At 40.5% G+C, this 15,303-nt stretch overlaps 1 protein-coding gene across 2 annotated transcripts in view; it reads left to right on the top strand.

Annotated features, from left to right (window-relative positions):
• LOC112115931 (cAMP-specific 3',5'-cyclic phosphodiesterase 4B) overlaps window positions 1-15,303 on the top strand; it is a 395,215-nt gene that overhangs the window by 357,554 nt on the left and 22,358 nt on the right. For both annotated transcript variants that reach the window (XM_024213161.2, XM_024213162.2), the window contains one exon: window positions 2,073-2,185. In XM_024213161.2, the coding sequence (XP_024068929.2) occupies window positions 2,073-2,185 (113 nt within the window). The remainder of the gene's footprint in view (window positions 1-2,072; window positions 2,186-15,303) is intronic.

Raw genomic sequence — 15,303 nt, 5'->3', positions numbered from 1 at the left:
GTTACTGTGTATGCCAAACCCAGCACAACAGGGGTGCTGGGCACCGCCACAGCACAAATATGTATTTGAGCACCACCACAGCACAAATAATAATAATTTAACAAACAATAATTTATACTGGCGTAAATCTGGAGTAATTGCACTGACTTCACTGGTGTAACTGAGATCGAAATCTGAGCCATTCGACTAGTTGTATATGTAATTCAAGGTCCCATGGAGGAGTTCTGTTGACTTCAGAGTGCTTTGGATCAGGCCCTATGTGCAGTAGCTGTAGAATCAGAAGCTAGTGGAAACCTATTTCACACCCCAGCAGTGAGTGAGCCATCTGGTGTGGAGGGTGCAATGATGCAAACAAAGGGGCATAGAGCTAGTTGGTACACTCCATAAACATGGTGACAGGTTTCAGAGTGGTAGCTGTGATAGTCTGAATCAGCAAAAAGAACAGGAGTACTTGTGCCACCTTAGAGACTAACACATTTATTTGAGCATAAGCTTTTGTGGGCTAAAACCCACTTCATCGGAAAAGGTATTTTCCACTGCATGCATCCGATGGAGTGGGTTTTAGCCCACGAAATCTTATGCTCAAATAAATTTGTTAGTCTCTAAGGTGCCACAAGGACTCCTCGTTCTTTTTTCCATAAACATGGTGGCTCAGAAAGAAATGGAGCCAGGGCAGCTGAGCGGTGCATTGATTCAGGGCAACTGCTAGGGAGCCACCACTGATGAGAACCCTTTGGAATCCCTGCCAAAATGTAAAGTTGCTCCCAAGGGAGAGTGACACTACTGCTCCTGCCCCTCCCTCTAGACCAGTTCTTCTTTCAGCACATCCACAACCTCCAGCACAAAGTGGTAAAAGTTGCACTCACAGAGCTGAATAGGGCCTATAGTGTGTGTGTATATTTTTCTAAGTCAGTAGAAGTCTAGAGTTCTATTCACTCTATTATGATTGCAGTTTGCTTTAACCGGTATCATTTAAAATCCTGACTCCTTGAACTGAGGAAGATATGTATTGGTATGTGTGTGTCCTTTCAGTCAATAGGTATAGTAGGTAGTTATATTTAAAGGGTTTGAAGTTATTTTTATGAGCCATAGTGAAGTGTGTGTAAACCTTTATTTTTATCTTGAGAGCTGCTTAGCAATTCTTCCAGGAGATTTATGCTTTTCTAGTTGAAACACTTACAAATCGAGAGGAATACAATATTAGCAAAAGCAGAGACAGCTCATTTCTGTTTCCATCTGAGAATCCAGTTCATAATTTCCCTATGATCTTGGCTGCGACCAAAGGGAAGTTTTAACGTTGTTTAGTAAAACAAGAGAAGCATCGTTCCCTTTAACCAATAGAGTCAATCACTCATCCAGTACTCCCATAAAGTTTCTGTCTGATTGTATCCCTATCAGAGGGCTCTCATGTAGCACCCAAACAAACTGTACACCTAACCTTGTTTGGGGCAGTACTACCGCATGGAAAAGTTACTCAAAGATCACACACGTACAATACCCTCAGTGATTGCGTTGCTTAAAGATTTACTGACAACGATTGGTTTCTTTTTCATTTTACTTGAAAAGAGCGTAGCTTGTTTCTTCTGAGAAAAAAGTAACTGAAGCAAGTCACTTGCGTCCATCTCACTTAATGACATTTTACTTTAAAAAAAAAAATATCATCACTTTAGACAAGAAACGCTGTGATGAGTAACGCTTAGGAGGAGGGGGAAAAAACTTGCTTACAAGGAACTGCTTTTATTAGCGTGCAATCTTAATCCACATACATGCAGATGAGTCTGTCAGAGAGCATTCCTCCCACACCCCCTTTTTAGAGGAAGTTTGTTGATGTATTACCGAGATCTCATCTTCAAAGCCAAACAAAAAAAAAGGGGGGGGGGGACAGCCATTCACAGGAAGGACGTAAGTTGATTTGTTCTCCTCCTGGAGCCTGGAGCAGAAGTACCCAGACCGCATGATGAAGGAGCATTGTACCACCTACAGTAGTGCTGCCTGCAGCTGTGTCAGTGACTCTACCATGGAAAGTCTGCAGCCACTCAAGCCTAACTACATGTCTGTGTGTTTATTTGCAGAAGAATCTTATCAAAAATTAGCAATGGAAACTCTGGAAGAATTAGACTGGTGTTTAGATCAACTTGAAACCATTCAGACCTACCGATCAGTCAGTGAGATGGCATCTAACAAGGTAAGCGATGGGATAACTTCTTCCTAAAATGTAAAAGGCTGAAAATAAAAAGAATAAGTGCTGTAATGTAAGACAAAAAGTGTTGCTGTATGTGATTGTGTCCACCAGCAGACAAGCATGCACAGTGCAATATCTGACAAAGTTCATTTAAACACTGTTGGTACTTTTTCCTAGTACTTTATGTTAAGGGTGGGAACTTTAAATGCTTTGAACTATCTGTATCCTTATGCTATTGCAAGAATTAAACAGTGCAAGTGGTAAACGATAGCATAGGTTCTCAAGCAAAATATATTTACACTGTGAAATTAATCCTTGGATTTGGTGATATGTTCCAGTGGACCTTAGGTACATTTTTATACAGTTAGAAGTAGGATGGTAAATAAAAATGTTACTTACAAAGTAACTTATACATTGGAGAAAATTTGTCATAGAAAAGCAGAACCAGGAAAACATTTAGCATTCCGTGGATTCAGAATTATAATATGGTACAATGCAGTAAAACCACATCATTACATTGATATTTGTCTATCAGAAAATTTACAAGGTGTCAATTACAGCTGTTCTCCCTGGAAATAATACTACCACAGGCACCCACTGAAAAGTGTGTAACTGTAACAAATGATCAGGCTGGGGAAATTAACTTGGCTTTTCAATAATAATGGCAAACTCTAAACATTATGGGATAATGTTTTACTGCAACTGTCCCTTTCTCTAAGCATTTGGTTTGTGTTTTTAATATTATGGTACGAGTTGACAGCATTTTATATTCAGTACATGATTAAGGTGCAGTGCCACAACACTGGGACATACGTAAAAGTGTTTTCATTAAAGGGCTGCTTTTTGGGGGGAGGGAAGAGATGCAGGAGAATTTGAGTTTTCATACAAGGAGTAAAAATTTGCTAAAATTAATTTGAAAAAAAAAATATTCCAAACTAAACTTTATGCTGAATGTAGGAAAAAATGGGGGGAAGGTTGAGAAGAAAAATACAGGAAAGATATAAAGGGAAAAAATACAGCAGAAGCCCTGACTACCCCTCAAAATAATCCTTTAAAACCACCACTCTCTCCAACCCTCAGCTTCTGCTTCCAGCCTCCAACCTTCCCAGCCAGAGAGAGAACTGCTCTCTGTGAGCAGATGAGATTCTATTAAGAACCCATCAAAGTCAGTCCTTAATTGGCCAGAGGGGTTATTGTTGATTGACATAAGGCACTCCCTGGGGCTATAGGCACCACCTCTGCAATGTTCCTAGCTATTGCCCAAATGAGCACTTGACTGGCATCTGAGCAGATCTCCTGCTTTTGCACCCAGCAGCACGGTCTAAGTGCACAAGATCTCAAAGTCACAAGTATTGCTGCTCCAAATTCAATATTTATGCCCATGCTTTTATGCAATATTTACACCCATCAACCTGATGAAGCAAATCCATATGGTTTCTGAAATGTGTGTGTGCTCTATCTCTTACAAAGATGTTAGACATTGTGTATTCCTTCATTCCTTTGCATTAGCCCTCATGATTAGAACCTGTTTTACCTTTGTGCCACACAAATCCAGGGCTATTCTTCTTTTCCTAACTGGAAATAAATTACACCGGAAATGCTGAATCATAAACTGAGATTCTATGGAATATGTTAAAGAAATTAATCCCAGGTCATTTCAAATTTCCTCCTCCTCCACTAGTTCTTACTACAGCATGCCGGGGCATAGAAAGTAATACAAGTATAATAGGGCTAGCTTTCAAGAAAAGAATATAATTATCAGCTTGCGTGAAAAACAGATCTAGCCATTAGTAAGGCTTTAGACTGAGAAGAAAATAGGGCCTCACACATGGGGCAGAACTATCCCGTATTTTGAGATTTTCTCCCACATTGGGACTCTTAGAGGTGAAAAGCTCTGATTAAGTAATTCAGCCACTGTGTAATTGTTAAAAATTATGATTTTACTATGTGCAGTGTTAGTGTTCATTGGTTAGATTCAACTTTCTTTAAACTTTGCTCATTCGTATACTTGAACTAAAATGTGTTTGTACGTGTTCTGGTCAGATTCCAAGAGTCATTTCCAGCTATGAAAGACTAACAAGAAATGGTTTGCAGCTTATTCTTTTTTCCTTGCCATGGTAACAAACATCGAAACAAGTTGGTGATAAATGTCTCTTGGTTTTGTGCCATCATGGCAAACAGTTTTTCATGGCACACAGTAAAATTATTTCAAGTGAGCTGCGCAGTCTGACAACTGTTCAATTGGAAGTATTGAGGCTTTTGAAAGACTGTTTAGAAACAATCAGAAAATTTGACAACAAATTAATGGAACATTTTTCATCTCGTAAAGTATCTGAGTAGACTATCTTGCTTGAATCAAAAGCTTTTAAGTAGGGCATTGGTAAACAACAAAACAGTCCGATGTTTTGAAAACAGGATGCTTAGGCTCCACATTATTAAAGAAGAACGGAAAGAGAAACAGTATAGAAAGGAAGAAAGCAAATAGACTCAGCACGATCCCAAGTGCAGAACAGTATAAACCGTGACCTATCTTCCTGACCTCTGTTATTGCTGAGTTCCTGGCCCTGTGCCACTAAAGCCAAACTACGTCATTTGAGAATGATAGTAGGCATGGCACAGCTGTTGCAAGTGTGACTCGAATTTCCTGTCTCCTTCCTGACAGACGTAGTTTTAAAAGTACAGAGTTGCAACAACAGCAGACAGAGAGGGAGGATCTCTGAATTCGTGTTTGCAGTGTGATTCTCAGACCTCTTGTACAAAAAGCATTTTCTGGGAGGAAAAGCCATGTGTGACACCATCCTGGTCATAAAGAGTTGGCACATGGGTCTGCCAACAATGTAAGTTAATTACTCAAGGAAAGTGAAAAACTAAGGGCCTGATCCTGCTAGGTGCTAACCAGCCTCAGCTTGTATTGAGGCAAGTGGGAGTAGAGGCTGCAAAGCACAGGCTTGAGCCCAGCATAGAACCATTACAGAAAGGCAAAGCTCTGTCTCCTGAGTACTCCCTCCCTAGGTAAAGTCTTTACCACATGTCTTTACCAGTGCACTTAATCCTGTCCTCCAAATACCCCAGACCTCTTGCTATTCCAGACCAGAGTTTCCGGGAAGCAGACTGCCTATCACGCCAAGCATGGTGGTGGTTTTGGGAAATGGGAAATCTGATTTTTTTTTTTAAGAAATGATTTGCATCCCAAAATTAGAAAGAGAGCAACGCTGAAGAAAACGACCATACATCCCTAAGTGAGTTTCTGTTCCACATTGCCTTAGTCATTGCCCCTTGGCACTGGCCTCATTCCCTGTGGATTCCCTAAACTAAGCATGTGGGAATGTACGGAATACTGCAAAGATGGAGTTTATTATTTATGTAAAATACTAACAAGACAGTTCTATAGTTTCAGCTTTGAGTGAAATAAAGCTAACTTACCCTTAGTCGTCTGTAGATATTAAATCTTAATATGTATTGTACATTTTTACATTATTGTAAGATATGACATATCATTCTGCATTTAGTGGCCTATCCAGTTCACTGCCTAGGCAGATACTGAGTCATCTCTGGAGGTTTGTGAGTCTCCTGATATAGCAGCCCCCTAATGCTGCATTTGGCATTATGCAGCTGTCTACAGACTCATCTGCCATAGAGACAGAATCACAGGCCCCCTAGAGCATTTGGGCTCTACGGAGCAAGGTTGGTAGACACAGGCTCGGTGCATCCCCAAATCATAAAGCGTGGGGTAAATAATTCCCCAACTGACCTACTAGTTCTCCAACTCCCAGCTTGATGGTTTTCTAAGGTCTTAAGGTCATAGAAGCTAGGACTGGAAAAGACCTTTTACATCACAGAGTCCATCCACTTATAAGTGCAGGATCCCCTGAATAGCACAGTAGTTTTTGAAGCCAGTATTCAGAGCCTCTGCACCCAGACTGTGCAACTTTGCAGTTGATAGATGATAAAGGCTGGCTGGAAAGTAAAATCTGTTTCACCAAAAAAGGTTTTGACAACTGATTCTGTTCCTTCCAGATTTCCCCCCAGAAAAGTGAGGGTGCATGAGACTACCCCAGAATAGCTAAGTTACGTCCAGGGATCAGAGGAGAGAGACCTGAACCTCAGTCTCCCACGCCCTGGGCAAGAGTCCTAACCACCAGACTTTAGAGTCAGTCATTGTCTCAATCTATCCTATTAGAGCTCCGCTTTGTCTAAATAAATAGTTGCTGGGCCAGAGAAAGACTTACTGACTCTATAGCACCTGGATGTGGGAGACCCATGTTCAAGTTCCTGCTCTGAATCATGCAGAGCCCCTTCTCTATTGGTTTTGGGTAGGTTCTTCAGGCCCAGGATGGAATTTCTGGTCAAAATCTGTGACAGCCCCAGCGCAGAATAGCCATTAGACTGGTGGTTAGGACTTCACATGTGGGAGACCCGGTTTCCAGTCCCTAGTCTGAATCAGGGAGAGCAGGGATTTGAGCCTGTCTACCACACCCAGGTGATTGCATTGCCCTAACCACTTGCATATTGGCTATCCTCACCCTGCTCTAGGCCAGAAATTCCACCCAGCACCGGAGAAATCTTCCCAATGAAAGTGTTGCTGGAACCAATATGTTTCCATGAAAAGTTTCCATTTTGACAACTGGGCATTTGCCAACAAATAACATTTCATCCAAAAGTCCCCAGCGAGCCCTATGAATAATGTAATTCATTATTTGCAGAAACAGTTTGAATTTTGTATATACGTACTTTGGTAACATCACAGGGTCTTCCTTGTTGACCCACCGGTTTTGAAACTTTGTTATGCCTGTATTGTGATGGAAGTTAAGGGAGCCTTAACATTGACCATACGGCTCAGTGCTGCTAGACATACTGTAATATAACTCCTTGCAATTTGTCTCACCTGGATTTAGAAATGTCAGCTGTTAAAGAAGTCTCCAGGAGAAGTGGGCGTAAAGAGCAGAATTAAATCCTGCAGGCAGATAACATTTTTGACCATCACTATATACATAGGTATTTGCTTGTGAGACAGCTCACCAAACCATTGTCTTTGTTATTTTGCAAGAGAGCCCCTGGCATAAACATGACTCTTCCACTTCACCACTATTTCAAAGGGTGTTCCAATCAAACAAAAAACAAAACAAACAGAGAGAGACCAGCAAGCCCACACCTAACTGTCAGGAGACAGTGGCTAAATAAATCTGAGGGCACTAATGTAAACTCTGGCAGTCCACATCAAGCAGTTTAACATTGCTCAGGGCAGCACGCCAAGGGTCTATGTGCCTTGCTGCACAGCTTCCACATTTGCATTTGTTTTGTGAGTCTGCCAGCACTCAATCTTGCCCACTTCGTACGTGATGTTTCCCTTAACTGGTGCCAAATTGTTTAGTCTTTTGGTTACTTTACTGTAATTTCCTTTGTTTAATATGCTTTAAAATAGCCAATTGGCTTACAAAGAAAGGCTTGTAAAGTTAAGCAACAGTTAGCAAGACAAAGAGACTTCCATGTCTTTTGTTTTTATAAGCAGAGTTAAGTAGGTATGATTCATGGAATTCCGCACATCAGTTCCTGATGGGTTATTTGGTATTCCCCTCTATCGGCTGCAGCTGTTCAGGGACTGTCATTACGGAAACAAAGACAGTAACTAAGCGTTTGGGAGACCTCATGAAGTGCAAGTTAGCTGATCTTCAACAGCCATTAGAAGAGTATTGTAATTATCATTAAAGATCTTAAATGCATTCTGAAATGCATGGCGCCCTTGTAAAGTATGATGCAAACATACCCTAGTGCTGTTAGGTGATTCTTGAATTTACAGTTTTTGGAATTAGCCTGAGTTGTGAAATCATTATGCTTGATGCAAAATGTGATAGAGGCTGTTTACACCTGAGGGTGGGGACAATTCATTCGTCTGGGGCACCTGGCATTGGCCACTGTCGGTAGACAGGATACTGGGCTAGATGGACCTTTGGTCTGACCCGGTACGGCCTTTCTTATGTTCTTATGTTCTTATGATGTATGTTTGAACTTCAGTCTTCTCATTCAGGTTTAGAAAGAATGCCTTGATCTAGTACAGGGAAAACAGGCACTGCATTTTCTGAAGATAAACATTACATCTGAGATCCAGATTTTGAACAATCCAAGATTTGGGAGTGTTGGATCCAGGATTTTAGTGCAGCCAGAACAGGCCAGGGACTGGAACTGGTTGGGAATTTTTCAACAAAACTTTTTTTGTCAGAAAATGCTGATTTGTCGAAATGGATTTTTTCCCCACGAGAATGGATCATTTTCAATGAATTTTTTCAACTAAAAAAAGTTTTGAAATTGTGGAAACAAAATATTTTGACATTTTTAAAAGAAAAAAAATCTGGTTTTCTGGTTCATAACAAGTTTTCATTTGAAAAATTAAGCTACTTAGAGTTAAAAAAAAATGGTCAAAAACAAAACAAAACATTTCAAAAATTATGTAAACAAAACTGCAATTGACCCAAACCTGTGTGTGTGTGTGTCTGTGTGTGTGGTTAGTGAACATTTTTAAGACTTTGCTTTTTCATCCCAATTCAGAACAGGAAAATATTTCAATATCAAAATTTTTCACAGTATGTAAAAATCATTACCCACCTAGCAGGAGTCTGATTTGTCTTGCATACCCCAAGTTTCACCTCAGTTAAAAACTACTTGCTTACAAAATCACACACAAAAATACAAAAGTGTCACAGCACACTATTACTGAAAAATTGCTTACTTTCTCATTTTTACCATATAATTATAAATTAATTGGAATATAAATTGTATTTACATTTCAGTGTATAATATATAGAGCAGTATAAACAAGTCATAGTCTGTATGAAATTTTAGTTTGTACTGACTTCACTAATGCTTTTTATGTAGCCTGTTGTAAAACTAGACAAATATCTAGATGAAAGACCAACATACATCCAGGGCTACATGTACCCCTGGTTGAGAACCACTGGTCTAAACCCTCTCAAAGTTCAGGGATGTTCAAATTTGGGGATTGGGTCTGACCTGTCTCTTGTTTACACTATGCAGAGAAGAACTAGTCACAGAATTCAGATCATCATCATATATGTACTCTGAAAATAGACTGTCGTAAATTTTAACAATCTACTTCATCACTCCATACCGAGGGCCGGATTAAGCCAGGGGCTTTAGGGACTGCAGCCCAGGGCCCCGGCTCAAGGGGGACCCCGCAAAATAAATCACAGGCAGTGATCTCCAGGCCTCTAAAAGGGGTGCTCACCGTGGCCCCATGCTGCTCCTGGAAGCAGCTGGCTGCCGGCACGTCTCTGCGGTCCCTAGCAGAGGCGGAGTCAGCTCCATGCGCTGCCCCTGCCTCCAGCGCCTCCTTACAGCTCCCATTGGCCGGAAACCAGTCAATGGGAGCTACAGGGATGGCACTTGCGGGTGCAGGCAGCGCACGGAACACGCTGTCCCCCTCCCACCCTGGGGCCGCAGAGACCTGCTAGGAGCCTGCCTGAGCCCTGCTGTGCTGCCGGCTAGGAGCCGCCTGTGGTAAGCGCCTCCTGGCCGGAGCCTGCACCTCGCACCCTCTTCTCCACCCCAACCCCCTGTCCCAGGTCAGAATCCCCTCCTGCACCCAAACTCCATCCCAGAGCCTGCACCTCACACTCCTTCCTCCACCCCAACCCCCTGCCCCAGATCAGAATCCCTCTCCTGCACCCAAACTCCCTACCCCCTCCTGCACCCCAATCCCCTGCTCCAGCCCCCTCCTGCACCAAACTCCCTCCCAGGACAAAGACTTGTATACAGGGGCCCTACAAAATCAAATAGCCCCGGGCTCACAGGAGAATTAATCTGGCCCTGTCCGTACCCTGAAATCCTCTTCCCTCGCTCCTTTGTTCTCTGAAATGAATAATTATAATGAAAGTTGATTATTCTGCCTCATAAATACAGTGTTAACAGTCTAGAGGAACAATTGTACTTATTTAATACTCCGTATGTAAGTTTGACAATCTGATACTTTGGCCTTGCCAGCACTAGAGCCTAGCCAGTTTCCAAATAACATCCTCAATCCCCAGGAGACCTCCTTTGTTGGTATGATTCCCCACTGTCTCCAACACAGGCCAGTGCCCATTAGGCATCATCTAACTCTTAAAAAAGAATCGGACTTTTGTGGTGGTTTGACCTTTTGTGGTGGCTTGACCATTTTGAACTTTTCATTCTCCAGACATTTCAGTCTTGCTGTTTTAGGTCATAAGTATAATTGCTCAAGGGCAGGTTCAAAAGGTGAATAATTATTTGAGGGCTGGGCTAAAAAGTGAATAATTGAAAAGGCAAGAGGCCTTGCCTGAATGGGAATGAAGTGAGGTAACTGGACATGGAATAGTATCAGTAAGGATTTGTGTAATTTCTGAGAGCAAAATCTTTGATTTTGGGGGGGCTGTGATTGGTAGTTCTTTTGCCTTTAGAAAAGGTGGGATCTTTGATCTTTGGAGAAGTTCAGTTCCTGGTCCAACTTGGGCCCAAATTCTAAGCCCTGATTCTGGTCTCACACTAATATTATACTGGCGTAAGTCAATTGGCTTCAGTGGAGGTACTCCTGACTTGCCCAATATGGGTGAGAGAGACAGGCCCCTCTAAACTCTTCATCAAAATTGCCATTTCAGTTTGCCTGTGTAAAATCAGCAAGACAGTGATAATACTCAGAAAAATGAGGGGGAAAAGAAGCAAAATGAACACTTTAAGAAAAGAGAGAAAAGTTCGGGAAATTTAATAGTATTTAGGGATTTGTTCTTTGTTTCAAGTAGGAATCTTTCACCAACATTCCTCCTCTCCAGTTGGTGGTAATGTTGATACTCTTTTTGGTATTGTGTACTTTTTGGGACTCTTTGTTTGAGCTCATTGTGGTGCCAAATATGGAATTTAGCAGTGTTAGAAGGAGTTTCATTTCTCATCACATTCACAAACATATCACTAATCAATGCCAAATCTTCACACATGTTCTGTCCTTTGGGTTCCCTTCTCACATGCTAGCTCTCAGTAGGGCACACATGAAACATAGTGGTGTTGGGTTATCAAAAGGAAAACGAGGCAGTTTGGGGGCACGCTCAAATAGAATGCCTTAGAGAGAGACTGCTCTCACTGGAGGGCCTCGGCTGTATGTTTAAAAAAATAAAAAAACAACCGTTGTAGCACAGCTGGGCAAATACTGCACACACAAATATTCCGCAAATTATTTGCCTAGCTCTGTGTTAGAATGATTTTTCATTACAATGTATTTACATTCATTAGTACATTCCATATGTTTTTAGATGGCTGTCTTAGGTGCATTTTCATTTTGGGAGGACCAGCTGCCACTGTTTTTCATACAGTATTTTAAGAGATACAAAGCCATGTCGTACTGGGCTTTATTTACACTTTATGCCTCATCTTATAAAGCAAACAGACTTTTGCTGTTTAAGAGTTGCCAGAGTTTTTCTCATTATGCACATCTAGGAAAAGCCATTTCAGGGTTCAGAATTATTTTAATTTCCCAGAGCTAGTTTTCCTACTTTATGAAAGCCCTGTGAAGTTGCTTAAATAAAGACTGCAGGATATGAATCACAGATTTCAATTTAATTTAAATGCTAGGTATATACATTTCACAACAGTAGCTTTCTCATTCTCACCCTCCCTTTGTTAAATGATAAACACACTTGCCTCTTGGTCTTCTTTCTAAAGATGTAGGATCCAACTGAGGCAAAATCACCTAAAAGATAAGTTTCAGAGTAGCAGCCGTGTTAGTCTGTATCCTCAAAAATAATAAATTTGTTAGTCTCTAAGGTGCCACAAGTACTCCTGTTATTTCTAAAAGATAAGTGCCAGTTCTCCCCAGTCTGGCTCTTGGGATTGACTTTGGAAAAAAGCTTTAAGCCCCTTCCTGTCTAAATGCATTGTTTAATGAGACAACGAAAAGAGCCATGAAGCCTGAATACATCTGTGAATTGGAGACTGAGGGAGGCCGAGAACACTCTGGCAATCAAGCATTAAGACCCCTACTATATTCCATTTTCACCGCTGCAGGTTTAGGGATTAAAGGTTCTGCGTTTTGAGAGTAGTGCAGTGTGGGAGGCAGGGAATTCACTAGCATGCACCATCCTCTCCAAATGGGCAGCTTCATAAATAGCTAATGAAGAGCAGGGGTGGTTATTTGGTTTGTGGTTTCTATCGTGGGCTCTTCCTACTAAATTGGTCAGCTTCCTTTGGCACAAGTGGATTTGTCAGTGTGGCTTGCATAGGTCTGATTGATCAAACATTTTGGTATAAGACCTTCCGCCTTCTGGAGCATTGGTTTCTCTCAAGGCCATAGATATTGTTAGTTGTATCAGGCCTTTCTTTAATTAAGACATTTTATGCCTGTAGTCTGCTTGCTTTAGTCATCTAATTATATTTTGCTGTTGCTTCCTGTCATTCAGTTCAGACTGGTACTGATCTTTCTTTTGTTTCCTGATCTTTGTTTTTCATTTTCTGAGCCAAGCTTCCAGTTAATTTCAGAAAACACTTTACACCTGTAGAACTCTCTAAAAATGCCTTTGGAAAGTAACATGTTTAGTCTGTAGTAAAAAAATGGACTTTTCCCATTTACAATTTTAATCTAAACTTAACACATTGGAGTGAGGTTAGACAACTATAATTAATTCCCCCCAAATTGTGGACAATCAGTTTTCCTAGGAGAGGTGCTATTAATTTTTGGCCTAATCTTGTTGCCACTAAAGTCAGGATGAATTTTGCTATTAACTTCAATGAGTGCAGGATATGCTTTTGGTTAGAACATATGACCATGTCAAATTTTAAAACACACATTCTACTGAGAAGTGCTCAGTTGTGTTCTGTGTTTTCTTTTACATGGTAAGAAGCACTTACCATGGATGGATGCTATAGATAACACAATAGATAGTAATCTTCATTTGAGCTATCATGAGGGATTTTTGTTGGATTCTTGTCTTGCTGAGAAATCAGGCCCTAGCAGATTTTGGTAGATAAATAATTTTGGCGTCAGACATCCGTCAAAGGTTTCTGTGGTAAGTTAGTGAGTCAGGTAACCAATACAACGCACTAAGCTAACATGCTGAAGCAAGCTGTGGTTGTTTCTATTCATTATCCTGAAACAAGTGTTTTTACAGATAGGGAAGGGCAAAATGATTCAGATGAAACAGAAACTGACCCAAACATCCACCCAAATAAAACTGAAGTTTATAATCAAACAACCTGTTGTGCTATATTAACATTGTGTTTTATCTGTACAAATATTCAGTGTATTCCTGCTAATGATACACAGAATGAAATTATAAACCTTATCAATGCTTTTGCTTTTATGCTAATCAAAAGAAATGCTAATATTCCAACAAAAATCCTATATGATACCAATCAGCTATGAAAGCACTGACAGAATGCATCTGCCATTTGTATTCATAGGCAGTAGATGTTTTATAGGACTTGTCTTCAACTGGAGGAAGCCTTTAAGCAGATTTAGCCCTGCAGGAATGGCATGTACTTTCTTAATGTGCCAGCAAAGCCTCATGCATGTGCACCTTATAAACACATGACACATTTATTTTCAGGGAAGTCAAAATGGTGGTTTTGCCATGACCTTACTTTTTCGTCAACATCAGTTGATAGGGGTTTTTTTTCCGTTAGACCCACCCAGTTCTCATGAGGTGAGTAACATGAGCCCCAAGCCTCGCATGTGAATAGGGAAATTCAGACTCTCTTCTAAGCAGTGATAATTCACAGTACGTTCACTATGTAGGATCTTGTTCTAACCCTGTTATTATGCGTTTGCATATTTCAGCTTTCAATTATCTGGAAATGATCTAGAAACTTTTTCTTTCTTTCTTTCTTTCTTTCTTCAAGGCAGGTTCTGATTCTTGCAGTGTTCCAGCTTTTTTATTATGTGTTTGCATATTTTCATTTTCAATTATCTGGAAATGAGCTAGAAATACATACACACCTCGTGGTTCTGATTCTTTAAAGGGAATAGCAAATTTTACCAGTAAAAGGGTACGTCTACACTTACATCCGGGTCCGGATGTAAGCAATCGATGTTCTGAGTTCGATTTATCGCGTCTGGTTAAGACGTGATAAATCGATCCCGGATCGATCCCGGAAGTGCTCACCGTCGACGCTGGTACTCCAGCTCGGCGAGCGGAGTACGCAGCATCGATGGGGGAGCCTTCCTGCCGCGTCTGGACCGCGGTAACTTCGGACTAAGGTACTTCGAATTCAGCTACGTTATTAACGTAGCTGAATTTGCGTACCTTAGTCCGAAGTGGGGGGGTTAGTGTAGACCAGGCCTAACATTAATATTAGTCTATCTAGATCAGAGTGATGTTATTACTTTAAGGGAGGAGTCACTTAACTGATTTATAGCAACTTTTTCTTTAGGAGTTGTGCTTTGAATTTATTATGTATTTTTAAATCGTCATAATAAAATTGTGTAAACAAGTCTGCCATGAAATTATTCTTTTTTAAGTAGTTGCTTGAATGTACAAAGGATAAAGCAATTTTCTCTTGACATAAAATGGGAAATTTCATGGCTCAATGTTTGTTTTTGGTTAAAAAATAAACAAAAGAGAAATCAAAAATCCTCAAAGTTTTGCATCTTGTTAAAAGTAGCTTGTAGCACATCATAACTTGATTGGGGCGGGGAGGAAAGAAAGAGTTGCAAAAGCGCTGAAAAGAAAAAAGACTGATAGCTGAATATAATATGTTTACTGACTCTAGCTACTAAAATAATCAAAATTACCTATCAAAAGCTCTCTTCTTTTGAACTGATTGACCAAATGAATTGAAAAAGCTTTATTATTTTACTGTTACATTTATATTTAAAATCAGCTTCTCATCACTGCTAGTGAGAGTGCTGAAGAAAAGAAAATACACAAACTGAAATGGTGAAGTAACAGGAACAGTTGCAAACTAATCTTTTCTGATTAAATCCATTCTGTAAATGATGAAATATGAGGAAAACTGAAGATAAAATTTTGTTATTCCTCATACTGAAGAAAGAACTTATTTCAAGGAGTATTGGCTTGGCAGACTCAAAATAGGCCAAAATGAACAGTGCTTCAAAGTTCATATAGGTTTGAGGGGAGCCAGAATAATAGGAAATTACCTTTTATACA

Source organism: Terrapene carolina, unplaced genomic scaffold (assembly GCF_002925995.2).
Source record: "Terrapene carolina triunguis isolate 2854851 unplaced genomic scaffold, T_m_triunguis-2.0 Scaffold211, whole genome shotgun sequence".
Classification (NCBI taxonomy): Eukaryota; Metazoa; Chordata; order Testudines; family Emydidae; genus Terrapene; species Terrapene triunguis.
This window is presented reverse-complemented; position numbering and strand designations above follow the sequence as displayed.